This window comes from Erithacus rubecula, assembly GCF_903797595.1.
Source record: "Erithacus rubecula genome assembly, chromosome: 3".
In the NCBI taxonomy this organism is placed as follows: domain Eukaryota; kingdom Metazoa; phylum Chordata; class Aves; order Passeriformes; family Muscicapidae; genus Erithacus; species Erithacus rubecula.
Genome location: NC_136689.1, coordinates 92,244,319 through 92,261,936, shown reverse-complemented (window position 1 = coordinate 92,261,936; position 17,618 = coordinate 92,244,319). Strand labels below are relative to the sequence as shown.

General features: G+C 39.6%; 1 protein-coding gene across 2 annotated transcripts in view; it reads right to left on the bottom strand.

Moving 5' to 3' along the window:
* NETO1 (neuropilin and tolloid like 1) overlaps nucleotides 1–4,700 on the bottom strand; it is a gene marked incomplete at its 3' end in the record, with an annotated part of 61,698 nt that extends 56,998 nt beyond the window's left edge. The window contains exons 1-2 of one of the 2 annotated variants that reach the window (XM_079302870.1): nucleotides 4,173–4,700; nucleotides 561–614 (exon numbers count right to left, since the gene is read on the bottom strand). In XM_079302870.1, coding sequence (XP_079158996.1) covers nucleotides 561–614; nucleotides 4,173–4,200 — 82 coding nt within the window. In that variant the 5' untranslated portion in view covers nucleotides 4,201–4,700. The remainder of the gene's footprint in view (nucleotides 1–560; nucleotides 615–4,172) is intronic. The other variant, XM_079302871.1, reaches the window with a different exon arrangement.
* Between the last annotated feature and the right edge of the window lie 12,918 nt (nucleotides 4,701–17,618).

Sequence of the window (17,618 nt, the reverse complement as noted above, 5' to 3'; positions counted from 1 at the left end):
CAAGCATCTTCTAAGGATAATATTAACAGTCTGAGATCTGACTTACACACTTCAAGCATTTTTTTCATCCTGGTCTGTATTCAGGCAGAGTGTGACATGGAGCCCAATTTCCTACAATGAATTCCAGCCTGCAGGGACTGTGCATTCAGACACAGGTTCAGACACACACTGTGCTTAGCAGGCTCTGCTCACACTGAGCATCCAAGGCTTTCATGAATCTCTTTCTATATATACTCCCCCTGCACCTGTTATACCAAATTTCAGGTTTTTAATTATACTTCAACAAGAATAAAGATTTTAAGTATGGGTAGCTGAGTGCCCAAACTGGACTTCCCAGTTTGAAAGTGGGAGTATTTTATAGACTTGAATAGCTAGAGTCAGGCTGAGCCTTATGACCAACCCTAGATTTTTTTTGTGTATATACAGGCATGTGGATACTCCAAGCAAAGGGACAAAGGGCAGACACTGGAAGTAAATGAGCTACTAAAAACTTCAAAAACTCAAATCCATATTTTGGTCTCTAATAAATTGCCTGGCAAATATGTCTGAAGTTTACATACCTGTTCCTTTTTTGGTTGCCCCAGACCAATGTAGGATGATTAGACTTGCTACAACTGAAAGAGAAATACGCATTAAATATCACAGAGTGATAGTTTCTGCAATCAAATCACTTGTACTCATATATCTCACAAGAATACAAATGAAATAACATTGCTGTAAAAAAAAAGTTTCATGTTTACTTGCATCTTTTAATTGCACATATTGTATAAACAAGTTTCTTCATGGCCTGTTCTTGTAATTACTTATCTTTGTAAATGTATGCAAATAAAGAGGAGGTCTTTTGGGTTAAAGCAAAATCCACAGGCACTGATGTCCTCATGATGTTTTTTCCTTTTTCTTTAATATTAGTGAAAAACATTTTTACCAATATGTATTTATATAATAATAGCTTGTGTCAGCAATGGAAAAGTGGCTGCTTTTAACAGAGAGAGACAATTTCAGTACCACTGTATATACTAATGTCTCTCACTATGGCGTAATAAAATTTGAAAATGAGTACTGGGAGTAGGAAAGAAGTGAGGGGTTGGGTTCTTCACATCCATCAAAGCATTTTTAAATCTCTAGTGAAGTAAATTATTGTGTGTGCTTAACAATCTCATTAATCTAGTTTGACTTGTTGAGAGAGTGTTGCTTTTTTGCTGCAGTGAATCTGCAGCCCATTTTACAAACAGGTATCTACTGTCTCCAGCCATGATAGGACAACTATGACTTTTGGAAACAGATGCAACCTTTCTGAAATGGACTTTGATCTGGAGATAATTACTGGGTTCCTGGGAATTTCCAAATATAACAGTTTGGCTAGAAAAGGCTAGGAGACAAACCCTTAGTACAGTCATAATAAGGTTAATTTGGAAGATCAAAGTGACTAGCTAGCTACCTGATGATGAAATCACACACTGATTTTCTTGTCATCATTCATATCTCTGGCTATCAGAGAAAGTGGAATAGCAAGAGCAGAAGAGAACAGATCCATCAGTTCTTGGAGTGCTTAGGGCTTTGCCCCGGCTACTTTGGCTTTGGGCCCAAACACAGTGCCCAGGCTACACTGACCTTAGGGTGGAAATGATGTTGCATGCTTATTCAGAGCTTTTGGATCAGTCAGCTACCATTTTGTTGATGACTATGATGAGGAACTAATCAATTAATAAAAGCAATTGAATGAAATACTTTCTTCTTATTTCCCCTAAGAGACACCAAAAGCCACCATGGGCTAGTAACTATGATCCTCTCCAAGATGTCACTTTCAATATTTTCACCTTTTTATCATAATTTGTGCATAATTTTCACCCCAAAGGAAGCCAGTCTCAGTATTTCCAATATTCTGATGGCATTGAGATCCCTATTTCTATGTCTTTGGCCTTTCCCATGTGACAGAGGGTTTGAGGCACGGATGATGGCTGCCCTATTAAGCAGGGTAAGATTAAAATTCTGGGAAAATGAAGGCTTGGCAGCAGGTTCACTATTTCTTGGTCAGGCTCAGCCCCTAGAGACGGATGTTGGCAGCACTGATAGTTAAAAGTCTTGTGTGTCATGGGCATTCAGTGAGAACACTACACTTTCTGCTTGGATCTGAATGCTGACTAGCCATTCATGCCCTTGCTCTCCTCAGGGATGGATTCTGAAAATACATGCTAGCTGACTCTGCCTGCTGACGGTCAAATCCAAAGGCAAGGCAGGAATCACCCCTCTACTGAGCTGCTCATGTACTTTAGCTGTGCTTCATGTAGTGATCATACTGCATCTATGCCTGCACCTAATATCTCAATAGTGTAAAGTGGATTGGTGTTCAAGTATGGAATCATCTGCCAGTGTTCCTTCTGCCCACAAACTTGTGGAAGCTAAAATATAGTGCATGATAACCTAAAAAACTCCATTTATTTGGCAGTTAGGAAATTATTTAAGATTGTTATCTGCTTCTTACAGGTTCATTTCAAGCATCTTTATCTATTAGATCTCCTCTCATTTTCTATATGGAAAAAAAAAGTGGAGTTCAGAGGAGTAAAGAGTTGGTCCAAGTCACAGATAAATTATTACTAAGATGACTAAAAAAACACAGGTCTTTTGAGTTCCAGCTGTAACTGCTAGAAAAGGGTTTTCCAAATCACAGAGCTGTTTTCCCAAAGCATAGAGCTATTTACATGTCATTATATCGGTATTTTTTTATTAATAAGCAGTCAAAATAATCTTCATAATAAAGTCTAATAGACAAGAAGAAACTATGTGCTTTGGGGTTTTGATTTTATTCTGTACATATAATATCTAGCATTTGGAGAGATAAAGTGAAACACTTCTCCCATATTAGAAAGATTTAAAAAAAAAAAGAGGAACACTCTTGCTTTATTAAGAGCAGCACCAAAATATGCATAATGCCAGAAAGTAATTAAAATTGCGGTCTTCTTGGGAAAAGCCAACACAAATACAAGAACAGAAGACAAGGCAGACCATTTTATTCTATGATCCCTCTGCACAAACACACCCATGATACTCAATTTCAGGTTTGAATTTCTCACGCCTTTTTCTTTCTCAAACCACAGAAAAGAACAGTGCTTTACAGAGAGGGGAAAAAACAAGACCCCAAAGAGACCAACTATGGAGTCATCACTCATTGAAAGCTGTCACTTGGGAAGTGTTGGCAGCACAGCGACAATATTGTGATTATCTTGGTTTGGGAATTATTTTCAAGTTTCCACAAGATTTCTTGTTGCATTTTCACGGTCTTCCTCCTCCCCCTTCCCTTCCTAATCACAGGTGTAATTATAACCGTGCTTTCTAGTGCCACTCTGATTATGCATCTTTCCATCTTTTTTGGATCTGTGCATTTTTTCATTACAAGCTGTACATTAAGTGATTTATCTCTTGGCCCGGCTTTTAGGAGGCTGTGATTTGGCTCAGACGTGGCTTAGCCTGGCGAAGAGTTGTTGGACAAGCAATACCTGGCCATAGCGCTATTGCTCAGGTGCGGGCGCACGGAGAAGTGCTGGGAGGAACTGTGACCAGCCAAGCCCCTCCAGAACAGCGGACCCTCCGCAAAACAGAGGCGGGAGAGGGCGTCCCACCGCGCGGCTTGAGGCCCCTAAGGTCTTGGAAGAGTAGGTGACATATTTCGGTGCCTCCCTGCTAATGCTGGTGGATTTCGGCCGTTTCGGCCGAAGGCGCCGCCCCCGCCCCGCAGCTCCCCGGGATCGGTGCCCGGTGCGGCCGCCCCCGCCCCCGCCGCGGCTCCCGGCGCTGCCCCGCGCCCCCTCACCCTCGGTGCCGGTTCGAGCCTCGGCCGGGCCCCGCGGCAGCTCCGCGGACAGCGGGGGCAGCTCCCCGCGCTCTCTCCCGGAGCGGCAAAAGCACCGGGCGCGTCGCGCCTAGGTGAAAGCCTCCAGCCCCCGGAGCACGCCCGCCGCCCGCCCCACGGCGCCGGCAGACACCGGCTCCCTGCGGTGCACCGCAGCGTGGTGGGGCAGAGGATGCGGTGTGTGCGTGGGGGGAGGTCTTCCCCACGCCGCGGGAGCCTGGGCGTCCCGGTACGCCAGGTGTGGAGGCAGAGGAGGGCAGGAGCCCGTGCGCGGCGGCGGAGCTCGGTCGGGGGTGGGGGGTGGGAAGGGGAGATGGATACTCACTGTGAAAGAAGCTGCGCCCATGGGTCATGTCTGTTCCTTACACAAGGGGCTTCGGTCTCCACTAATTCCATTTAGATACGGGAGGACTTCCAGTGGCGGGGAGAGGATGGAAGTAGGAAAAGAAGAAGGAAAAAAAAAAAAAAAAGAAAAAAGAAAAAAAATCCCGAAGCCCACACACAGCAGAGCGGAGCAGCCCTTCCTCTCCTTCGCTCTCCCTCACCGCCTTCAAATGATCACCGCTGGCTCAATCCCATCACACCCGAGCGATCACCAGCACCGCCACGAGCGGTGCATCGCGGCGGCGGCGGGCAAGGCGGCGGCGGCGGCGGCGGCCCGCGCATCCAGGTGCCGGCGGGCGGCGGCGGAGCGAGCCGAGCCCCTAGTCACCAGTTTCATACAGAACCAAAAGCAGATCGAAGCATTTCCTGCAGGACTCCGAGCCCAGCGACTTCCAGCCCTTCGGCTTCTTTTGATGCATTGAAGAAGGGATTAATGGGTCCGTCATCAGCTCCCTGTGCTTGCTCCTCTGAAGGGGTGGGGGCGGGCGGGAGGGAACCCAAAGAGGAGGGGTGGGGTAGAGAAAGATTTACCAAATAGGGGATTTAGTCATATTTGTGTGCAATGAGAACCTTATTAGAGAAGAAATCCTTTAAAATCGAAAAAATCCATTTTTGCAAAACCCTCTCCCTGCGCGTAACATAGTATCAAGTGGCAGGAGCGGCGAGAGGCTGAGAACACATTGCACGGACTCAAATCCCCTCGGGAATGGATGGAGCGAGAAAGAGATGGATGAGGATAGATAGATGCCCCCTCACTTCTCCAGTCCAGAGCGAGAAGCCGAAGAAAACCGTGGAGACAGTTCCATTCATTCAGTGCAGGGGAAGGGGAAGAGGAGGGGAAGGACGGGAGGGCGGCGATGGTGGGGAAGGAATGATCTCAAAACTGGGAAAGGAAGGGAAAGAGGAGAGGGATCGCATCCCCTCTGCTATCAGTTCATGGATCAGGCAAAATGCTCATTAGTTCTTCCTTGACCTGCACCTGCCGAAGGGAAATTGAAAAGATTTTCCCCCTTGAGAGGCGACTTCTTCCTCAACACACCCACACCCACGCACGCACAAAGACACGCACACACACACGCAGAAAAGGGAGCAATAAAAGTTTATCTGCTAATCCTCCGGCCGCAGATACAATGATTACATCTTCCAATCAGCCCAGAGACTACTGCAAAATCTCTCCCTTTCCCTCCCGCCCTCCCCCCGCGTCTAAGACTTATCTTCCTCCCCAGCTACATCCCACCCCAAGTACCCTTTGACGAGATTGCGGAGGGCTAGTGGTCAGGGCGGGAAGGGAGAGGGCGACAATACAGTGGAGAAAACATAATAACAAAATGAGTACTGAGAGGATTTTAAATGATTTCAATGGAAAACAAGAGGGGAGGAGGAGGGGATGAACAGAAAGGGCTGTGTCCCCTCTTGGCTTCTGGAGCCGGCCCTGCAGAGCCGCGGTAACCCGCACTTGACTCCCGCAGCGCCAGCCCGGGCGACGGGCGGGCGGCAAGAAAGGGCAGGGAGAGAAGCGCACGGCTGGGTCGGCGGGGTGGGACGAGAAGAGGGAAGATTCGTGCCACAGAAGTGCAGGGGGAGCAGGATGGGATCCCCCGGCTCCTCTGCACCGCCGTTGCGGCGGCCAGGCTGGGGAGCCACCGGCTCCCGCGGGGATGGGGGCAGAGCCAGGGGACCAGGGATACCCGCATCCCTGCCCCGGGCTCCCCACGCCGCAGCAGCACCTCGGAGGCGGGGCCAGCGCCACTCCTCCTTGCCCGCACCTGATGCTCACGCCGTTCGCAACAAGAAAAGTGTGTCTGGAAGCGCAGCCGGGGCGGGCCGAGGAGGGGAGGCGGTGCGGGGGTGTTGGGGAGGAGGCTGTAAGTCAATTAAAAATGAAATGCAGCCCGGGATCCTCCTCTGCGCGGGTGCGGAGAGGCACGGGCGGGGGTGAGCGCAGGTCGGACGGCGGCTGCGGCTGAGCGCCGGCGGCTCCGCGGTTTGTGCGCGGGCTGCGGTGCGCACCCGCGGGGCCGGACGGGTCTGTCCCCCTGCCCGGGGTCTGCCGGAGGGCTGGGGGCAGTGCCAGCCTGGGCGGGAGCCTATTGTCTTTAGGGCACCTTTCAATGAGGTGGGTACCCTTGCTGACTTTGGGACAGCACTGAACAGCGATTCTGGAAGGTGAATGATGAGGAAAACTGGATATTTATTTATATATATTTACATATTTGTTCATTTATTTTTCCCTGTAAAAAGTCGTGTTTTAATAAAAATCCTCAGGATTTTTTGTTTTGTGTTGTTTTGTCTTTTGTTTTGTTGTTTTGTTTTTTTTTTTCTTTTTCAGCCTGTGGATTGCCTGCCCCATACTCTGAAATGGAGATTGCAGCTGCCATCAAAGCTTATGGTTGCAGGCAGTCAGCAATAAAGGCGTGCACATTAGGGTAAGTCTGAGGTGATCTTGACTAGCAGGATTCACCCACTCAACCAGCCAGCAAGCCATCAGCCCAGCCAGCCTGACTAAATGCTTAAAAATCCTGCTGTGTGAGAAGGTTTTGCTACAGGGATATGAGTAAGCTCCTTATAATAAGGAATATAGAAGATATAAGACTTCATGAAAGGATTCACCTGTTTTATGTAATCCATCTTGCTATTAGCAACATCCAGTTTGCAGCTGTTAATCTTAATAAGGTGTACTACTCTGCTTTCTGACCCTCTCAGCACTTTCTCTGACCTTCATTATTCTCATGCACAATGAGTTAGAGAACTTTATTTGTAGAGCAATTGAAAGACACCTGATTTATCGATAGCATAAACTTCTAGGCAGATGTGTAGTCTACCTTAGTCAAGCAACAGTAGAGTAACAGAAAAAAAGTAGTGTTGAAAACAGCCATAAGAATGTTTATAGAGAGTCAGATGTTTCTTCTGCAGGATGATGCAGACATCCATATGGCTAAGTTTCAAGTCATAGTTACTTAAAAAAAAAAAAGGTAATAGAACAAGTAGGCACAAAACAGCTGATTTTGCTGTTCTAGGAAATGTGCTGTGTCACATCATATAACAGCGAGCTTCACATTTTCCCTTTTCTGAAATAGGGTGCCTTCAGTTTTAAAATTCCTGGATCTTTTATTGTCACTCAGTTTTAAGGACACCATTGCAGTAGTATTGAGAAGCAGAAAGTGGTACATACCAAGTGTGTTTCTCCCAAAATGTATCAGTAACCATAATTATGGAGGGAGACAGCCACAAAATAAATGAGGCGTGACCACAATGGCCACTGCATGTTCTCATTAGCAATGAGACCTTAAGGAAATATCTCAGGATCTACATTGTTGGATGCAAAATGCTTATACAGAAGTGTTTATAAGCAAGTACCCATGGTTTGCAATTTAGAGACTGGTCAAAATTGCTTTCTGCCTCAATAGATATGACTTCTGTAGAGAGTTTGAAATTTTAAACTTCATACAACTACTGAAAACTTTACCACCATATTTTTTTGGCTTTATGTCTCATTTTGTTGCAAAATCTCTTTATGTGAGCTTTGGTAAATGTTCTTTCTAGCTCATGCTCTTAGGTGGGCACATCTTCCATTACCCTGGAATTCTATAACTCAATTTTTATAAACTTAGTGTGTATTTTTTACATCCTTAGCTAGCCAATTGCCAGAACCTTACATTTCTATTGGGCAGTAAGCTGCAAAATAAGAAAAGGACTGACATTAAATAAAACATGAAATGTTTTTAAAAAAATGGTAAAGCCTGATAACCATAAACAATTAATGTCAAATGACATCCTAGTATTAGGAAGTCTTTGGATTTACTTGGTAAGAGTTCTATTGATTTTTAAATGAGTTTAAGGGGTTTTTGGGATTTACATTTTTCTTAGAGTAAGGACATTGGCTTATTTTATTACAGAATTTTATTATGGAACGACAACTACACTTTTAGATTAGGAATGTACTTTTATTAGGCCTATATTGGTTGTCAGCTGAATCTTGTTTTTAAAAATAAGCAAGAAAACCCAACACAATTATGTTCCTTGATTCAATATATACAATGCTATTCTTTGTAGTTTTAAAGCATCTGTTACAAGCCATCTCTTCAAATACAGAATTTTGTTGGCCTCTCTCACATTCACAGATGAATTTTTCTATTGATTTTTAGAGCAATTTATTTGAACCCAGAATACTTTATTCAGCAAGACATGAAGCACTTCCTTCCTGTGGTATAGCATCTTTTGGCCAACCTAAGACACCAATCAGCCTGGTGATGGTTGGTATGGCAGAAAGGAGATCACTCACTTATAGACCAGTTTAAGCACTGTGAAATATTTTTAAATTGACATTACAAGATGAAAAAAAAAGAAAAATACACTTGAAAATATCTGACAATTTTGTTCTTAACAGTAGTGCAGAATCTACCAATGGATCTACTGAAGCATTGAGCAGTTTTCTTCAACAGACAGAAAAAAAAAGCTTTCACCTCTGAATTGTGTTATGCTGGTGGTTCAATGACAAGAAAAAAACCTAAAAATTCTCCTTTGCTTTCCACTCCCTTCTCTGATTAACCTATGTGTTTCTTTGTCAAAAGCAGAAGTTCTGGGAAACTGGCTGTGAGTGGCCTTGTCTAGGGAAGGGGATGGACAAGACAATCTCCAGAAGTCCCTTCCCAGCTCAAACACTCTGATGCTTTGAGTCTGTAAATAGACCTTTACAATGGAGTGTAAAGTGGGAGAACAGTTTTGCTGAGAAAAATAAACTCCTTGATATTCAGGACTTACTTGGCTTGCTTTCAATTGTGGTATGTGAGAAAATATATCTCGATTATTTTCTCCTTGAACCAAAAGACATTATTCAGTCTCAGTTAAAATGGTAAATTATTCTCAGTTTAAAATTCCCAGCATGGAGGAACCTTAGGTAAATTACTTCTATACATTTCTCAATTAAATTCTTTCTTGTGGAAACAGGACCTCCAACATTTGTCCGTTCTCTCTTGGCTACTTTGGATAGTCTTGTCTTATCCTATTGGCAACAGTTCTAACTATATCCCATAAAAATTAAATTAATTAATTCCTCTTTGTGTAGATAAAAGACTGAAAGGATTCAAAGTAGGCATGAACTTTTGTATTTTCAACAAAACATTTCTTGAACTGAAAGACACCACAAAGTTATGAAATGGAGAAGGCACTGGCTTCCTTATTTGTGGAAAGCAATCTATGCTTCTGAGGGTGGGAAGGAAGAAATACGAGAGTGGTATTTCTCTTCTCTATGCCTTCTTTAAAAACATTTTGGATTCTGTGCTGTCATATGTAATCACAGATGCATTTCTTGCCACAATCTCTTTGTGAATGATTTTTTTTTTTTTTTTTTTTTTTGTCTAGAATGTAGCCAATCCAAATTACAGGCTCAGTATAACAGTTATACACAGTGAAAACACTGAAATAAATCCCCAAGCTGATCAGCACATCTACATTCATGGTTTAGTTTAGATTAGGAGTGTGATTCTAAAATGAATCTCCCAATTGCCCTCACTTACTGCATTTTGGATTGCAAATTGGAGCAGACTTTGAGTGTGTGAGCTGTTTTTCTTATAGGTAAAACTAAGCTGAAAGATATGTTCCTACAGCAGAGTTTGCTTTCTAACTTTTAAAGGGTATGCAGCCCCACAGGAACAGAGTAAAACTAGTGCTAAATAAATAACCCTTAAAACAGGTTCACAGCAGGCATGGAGAACACAGTACCAACCATTTTACCTTTCAGATGGGCTCCTTTTGCCCTGAATTGCATATTAATATGGGCTTATTCAGTATTTCTTTCAACATTGTTAGAATTTGAAACATGAAAAACTGAAATACTTTCCATTCTTTTGTGATGACACATCTACAAAGAGGTATAACATATATTTTCCTGTGTGACATCAGGATAATGGAACCTTTTAGTCCCTTAAAATAACATCTTTTGGCTTACCCATTTTCTGGTCATATACAGACTCTCGCTTGCAAGTGCAGAAGGACTTTGGGTTTGCACTCTTCCAACAAGTGTTTTCCAAATATGACACATTTAGAACATCTCTTCTTACACAGTTTTCTTGAAAACTGGGGTGTGTTTCCCTTCTGCAAACCAGTCCAGGGGATAATCCTTAAATATGAGAATAAAGCAGTTTAAACAAGGAATGAAGAAAAATCTGATACTTTTCACCTGCAGTTTTTCATAATTTGTCTTGTATTTAATAAGTGCAACTTGGATTTACATGATACCACACAATTTCAATGGATAAAAGACTTCTGCAGGAGGCTTTTATTTCTTCTTCTCTTTGTTTCTTTTATCCTATTTGATTAGTCTCAGTCTAAAATGGAATGAATTTTCAAAGTAATTTTTTGAGGTGATACAGGGATTGGCAAAGCTGCCTACTGTGAGCAGATTTCTTTATTTAAAACAATGATTTCCAAAATGGGGAGAGATTGTGGACTTGTGGAGTGTACAATACAACCCATTGAGGTGCAGAAAGTAAATATTTTTTACACCAATAATAAACAAAACAAAACTATTTTTAAGCAAAAAAAGATTCTTAGTTCATACTTATCCCATCCTTCTTAATTTCAATTTTTGTATATGGTTTATAAACACAATGCATTAGTACAGTAGTCCATGAATAAATAGATAAACATATATTGGGCCACATGCTTAAAAATCACTTACTAATAGTGGTTTGTTACTAAAAAAAGTTTGAAAAAGTTTGTATTCATAAAAGTTTGAAGAACGCTAAAGTTCTGCCAGCTATCCCCCCTGGAGCAAATGGCATTTGCAAAAGTGCTAACTCAGATTCCACATTTAAGACAGAGATAAATTTGTCACTTAAATTAAGGCTTTCAAGAGCCTTTTAACCTACCTTTTCAAGAATAAGGACAATTCAGAAAGAGAGGGGTGCTTGGTTTTGTTTGGTCAGTTGTTTTGGTTTTTTGGGATTCATGTATTGATGATTTGGTTTACACAAACATGTTGCTATCTGAAAGAGCTCAAGAAATTCCATACCTATTATTGGCAAAATAATGGAAGAAAGCTGAACAGGAATATTTGAAAATTAAAAAATTTCTTCTTCCCAAGTCATCTAGTAAGAATTTTGTGATTACTACTCCCTGGCTAAAATAACTAACATCCAATAAAACCCAAAAATACAGGGGGGAAAAAAAAAAAAGAAAAGAAAAAATTATAAATAATCAGTTTTCAAATAAACAACTGTAAAAAGACATGAAACTCCTGGTAAATATTCCCAAGATTATATTCTGAATCATCAATTACAGGTTAAGAATTTGAAGACAGCAGTGGAATATAAGCCATGGGACTTTGCATAATTTAAAATTAAAACTTGAAATGGCAGAAGCTAAAATTAGTTTTAAAATAAATGACTAGTTCCTTACAAAATTAATATGATTACAACATAATAAGAAATTATCAAAAAAATTACTAGTTTATTATTAGTTGATTCATCTGCTCTTACCTCTGAGGCATTCCATTGCAGCTTTTACTGCACTTCTTTTCCTATAACTCTATTTAGGGTAAACAAACCCAAATACTCAATGTGGGTCCCTCTGAGAACTATATTTAGAAATAATGTGACATATATAGGGACTGTATGAACTTGTTCTTCATTTAAGAATGAAGAATAGGGCTTAAAAGAAAATATAATTCAGTTATATCGATACCTGGATGTTTTCCTGAAATATTCTCTTTAGTGCTGACAAAAGAAATTATCTCCTTAATAAGACAAAGCAGAAGCTTTTCTCCTCCACAGTAGTGTGGAATCTTAGAAGGGTTAATTGGAAAGTTCAGCTAATTCTTATTTCATTAGTGTTCCAGTGGAATGTGGTAATTAAATGCATTTTTCCAGGGAATTGTTAATAGGGCACAATTTAGCTTTTAAGACAAATACTTTTTTTACACTAGGGAGGCAGGATGAGTCATATTTATTATTTAAGTGGAATATTTATAATCTTGTGCCATGGAAAGAAGTGCATGAATCTTGCTGTCTTGCCAAACATCTCATCCTTGTGAGAGAGTAACAGAGGTGGTGGCAAATCATGTGTTTTGGAGTTAAATTAATTATTGCAAAATATTATGAAGTTACTAATTACTGTAGACCTTGTTCAAAAAATGCATTTATTTATAATCCCTTATAGAAAAGGAATTTGAAAGCTGCATGTAATTTTCTAACTTTCAAGTCAGCACCTTGACTATATCTAGCATATGAGTAGTGCATGCAACCAAGCTACAAGTGAATAAATGATGGACTGCCAGCTAGATTGAGATGAAGGCAGAAGGGCAAGAGTTATTTGGGAGCACTGGATTAGAAGGAAAAGCCTGGCTTGATCAGCAGCTGTAAACAAACAAAATTCCACTGAAGATGCTGGATACACAATCACAGCCCAAGTGAAGTCTTACTTTAAAAGACTAGTTTCTAGACTAACACTCTTTAGACTTTCATTGTGTTGTCCTTTTTTTAATCCTGAGATGGGATAAGAGGGAAGGTTGGCAGAAGATGGAAAGAGTACATATGTCAGTAGGCATAGTCCTAATGGAGATACTTGGATATTAGTGTGTAATACTGAAGATTCTTCTCAGTTAAAATTGATTCATTACCAATACTAACAGACCTAGGAATCTGTATACATGGGGTTTTGCCTTCAGGAAACTGGCATCAAAATATTCTAAATTAGCAAAATGATTGCATTATGCTTTGGGGTGATATGTTAACATGCATTAAAGTCACAATTTTTTCAAGAAGGTGACTAAAAATATAGAATCCTTTTTTGACATTTACATAAAAAGTTGTTACTGAAACAACTAATAGGTGAAAACTTTTCTGTTTCTAGTTTAAAATGCCTGTCCTGTCATTTAAGTTGTGTAACACTTCTTCATAATTAAGAAAAATACGTTGAACCCAGAATTTTTAATGCACATTTCCTGTAAAAGGTAAACTATTTCTTTCTAAGGTCTGATCTCATGTAAAAATGATCATGTCTTTTTAAAGTCATAGCTAGGACAAAATTTAGTATCATTAAGTCAATAATGTTAAAATTACTTTCAGTTTCCATCTTCTGAATGGTCTTTCATTCAGTGTGCGTATGCAAATTTTGACAGAGGTCATCATTAAATGGATAGTATGCTCTTGCACATGAAAGTCTTTTAAACTGCAATTCATCTTTCTCAGTTCATTCTGCATCAGCCTACTAAACTGAATAGCCTCAAGTTTAGCTATTCTATTTTAAAACTGTCAAACATTATTAGCGGAGCAGAGAAGCAGTTCAAAAAGTAATTAATTCCCGGGCTTAGAGTAAACTGCTATTTTAATTAAAAGAACACTAAATACTAATGTCCTGGATCTTTGTACTTAGAACATGAAATAAAAAAGTCTAAATCACTTACATTTAATATATTTTAAATGCATGTTGAAATATATTAAAGGCATCTCTCCTGTTTCTGCTCTTTATAAGTTGACTCAAAAAAGAATATATGCCATATTTATTTCTTATGTTATACCATCTTCCTTATTGATTCTCTTTCTGTCTGTGCTGGGTAGGAATATCAATGGTTACACCATAATTGCACTGTGTAGGATGCCAGATCTCAGCTGTGCAGTTGTGACTATTGCCACCTCTAAGTCCACAGAAGATGTGAGGTCCAAAATACAGATGTGAGATTCTCTTTTGAAGCTGTGAAGTGCTTTCTATGCTTTGCAGATTTACAACTTCCATCTTGTGCAGACTTTGAATGATACACAAGGAAGGCACTTTGCATGTGAAGAAGCACTGTTCAGAGCTCTGGAACAGGCTGCACAGGGAGGTGGTGAGGTCTCCTTCTCTGGTGATATTCAAATCCCTCCTGGACATGATCCTGTGCAATGTGCTGCAGCTGAACCTGCTTTAGCAGTGGGCTTAGATGACCTTCAGAGGTCCCTTCCAACCCTTATCATTCTGTGATTCCACAAAACAAGAATTTTAGGCAGTTTTGGTTTCCACTAGAACTTTACAGTCTCATCTTTGGCGGGCCTCTCTTCTCATGGAGCAGCTAAATTCTACAGGTATGTCTGCAGTGTGCCACAGAGCACAGCATGGCTAGTCCTGAACTAGCACTGATTCCCTCACTGCCAAACAGATCCATACAAACTCCATCAGGATCATCACCACGGCCTGAAGCTTGGGCCACAAGGCACCCAGGAGATCTGGGCTGCTTCTCTGGAGCTGTGTCCCATGATGGTCAGCACTGCCTGGGGCTGGCTCAGGTACCTGTGTACAGAGCTTCTCTGCACAGCACAATTCTGCATTGCTGCTTGGGTCTGTGGTGCTTATCTCAGCTCATGGGTAACTGCAGAAATGCACAGCATTTCCCCTGTGGGGAAAATTCCAGCTTGTGCAAGATGATTGAGGAGGACACAGACTGTGTTTGTCCTTCCCTCTCCACAATACCTGGCTTCCTCTGCAATTTCTAATTCAGTTGCTACTACATGGCCAGAACTCAGAGAAACTAAAAGATCAATTCAAATTTTGGGAAAGAAAAAACAAAAAAACCCAAAACAAAGCACAAATTAAAAAAAAAAAAAAAAACAAAATCCCAAACTAAAAAACAAAAACCAACAAAACCAACAAAAAATAAAACCTACAATTTTATCGCAGATTATATGTTGAGCCTGCAAGAGCATGTGATAAAATTTAAATAAGCGATGCAAGATTTTGTCATCACTGTGAAGGAAATGACAGAAAAATATTCCCCTTTCTTCCCAGGTAAAAGGTTCAGCACTTTTACCATACTTTCTCTAAAACACTTTTAAAGATCTGGACAGAAAATCTGCATCTGAAATCTGTGAAATTCTGCATCAAGGGTTTTTGGTTTTTCTTTTTCTGATTTAGACTACAGATTTTAATTAGATGTGCTGTATTCTAAATAGTTATCAAGAGATTGGCCATAGGGTTTTGTTTTATATATTTAAATTTTCCAGAAAATCCAGTGCTGCACATAAGGAACTTTTGAAGTTCTGGACACTTGAGCAAATTTTCTTTCCCTAAAGACAAATTTTCGGTTTGTTTTTTTGGTGGGTTTTTTTGGGGTTTTTTTTTTTTTTTTTTTTTGGTTTTTTATTAGTGGTAGAAAACTTTATCTGCATTATCATGGTATTATATGAGACATTGTTTTTTCATCTTCACTATGGCCATGTGGCATGTTAATATTGGTCTAGTATTATCAATATCAGAAAAAAAACTGGAAGGAGTATCAAGTACTAAGGCTTATCTCAAGTCTCTTAGCATTTTTGATTTTAGGTTCCATTTTCAGTTTATTGTACTTTTATAAGCTTTATCCACTTATATAAGCTTTTTTTTTCTGTCAAGTATCTGATTTATATTTTGTTAAAAAGTTAAGAATTTTGAAGCATTTCTCAGTCTAATATAAAGAAATAAAATTCTGCTAATTAATTCTTTATCTGAAAAGTTTTTAGAGACTTTATTGTAAATAGAAAAATATTAATTTAATTTAAATTTTTGATTCTTCATGCAAATCATTACAGTAATAAAAGTTTGTACAAATTTGACCATATTGGAAACACAGAAGGGCTACCTTCTAGACAGTGCAAAGGAGGGAGGAAAAAAGCTAGATACAAAAGGACTATAACAGAAAGTAGGCTTCTTCTAGATGGTGCTATTGCTTTGCTCTTGTGTGAAAAAAAAAAACATTTTAGAAGCAAATAGATTGTGATAAATTAATTGAGCTCTATATTGTTGTCATACAAATGAGTGGCATTCTCAAGACATAAAATAACCTCACACATAGCATCCTAATTTATAAGTGTATATTATATTTATGTTTTCAAATACATTGCAAGATAATTTTCAATTTCATATATACACTTTCATACCCAAATTAGATTACATAAATTAACACCATCTGATTTTATCTTTAAAATTTGTACCAAAATGAGGCTTTGACCATTTTTCCACTGGCAGTATTAAAAGGCTTGAAAGACTTATAAAACTCTCTGGATTTGCATGTACATACTACTAATCAGTTGACCTGCCCAGCAGTCTGAATTGAGAGAGGTCAAATAGGAAATATCTATATTATAGAAATGTTCATTATAGAGGTATTTAAATTTATGAGTATTTGTTGCATACTGCTCAATTTCTAAATATCAGAATGTGTTTCCCTTCTGTTCAGATGCCGAATTCCTTTATATGGATTTAAGAATAAAGACTTCAATGAAAATAAATTGTGGGATTCAGTAGTGTAAGTGTTCAGAAAAGCTGTTGTTCAAAATCACTTACCTGGCAAAAGTCCCAGGAAGACGGCACTGGTGTCATCTATTCAAAACATTATATGGCTCCTTTACTGCATCTCAAAGCTTTTATTGTATTTATTTTCAAATCTTCATAGAATCACAGGGAAATAAAAATGAAAGGGCCTTTAGGAGGTCACTAAGTTCTCTGGCACAAGGCTAGATGAACTATACACTTGTCATTCCTGATACATTCTCACGTAGCCAGTCCTTAAATTCCCTATTGAAGGAGGTAACAAAGTCTCAATGGGCAGCTTCTTTCATGCTTCAGTAACCCTATTATTGCTAATATTTACCTGAATCTTTCTGGATGCAAATGCAACATATACTGACAAAATTACATGGGTCAGCTGAGTGAGCTTAAGCAACAAGAGACTCAGGGCTTATGTTGCTTAGGGTGTAGTGATATACAGGTATATACCTATATACCATTTCTGAGATGATTTAAAAGTTAATTCAAGAATACTCTGAGTTATAGAGTGCTGATTTTTTTTTTCTTGCATTTTTGCATACACATCTGTATACTGCCCTTGAATTCTCCTCGAAATGCACTTTAAAAAGTGAACCTAAGTTCATAACTTACACTATACTTATATACCAAATAAATTATTTTAATTTTAAATGTTGCACTGAAGAGGTTTAATTCCTACAGTAGGTCTTAATGAAATCATAATATCACTCATGTAATTTAATGAAATGCAGCATTTCCCAAAATATGCCACCACAAGTCACATTCACATTCTGAGTTAAAAGATGAAAATTTTAATGGGATTAATATTGGATTTCATACTACTTTCTAAATCAGAAATACATGATGTAGAGGGAAAGGGAATATGTTCATTCAGTTTTCAAAGCTTCATAGTTTAATGAAAACCTGACTAATCAGATATATAAGGTAGACACAGACAACAAATAGAATATGTGAGAACATTGAAGTTTTATCAGAAAAAAGATTAATCATATTTATTGGTTTTATTAACAAAGGAGGTGAGGATTTTCTCTTTATTTAACTACTCTTTATGAGTGACTTCAAAGTACTGCTTAAACTGGAGTTGGCATAAGAAGAACAATTGTGACTGTAGCAA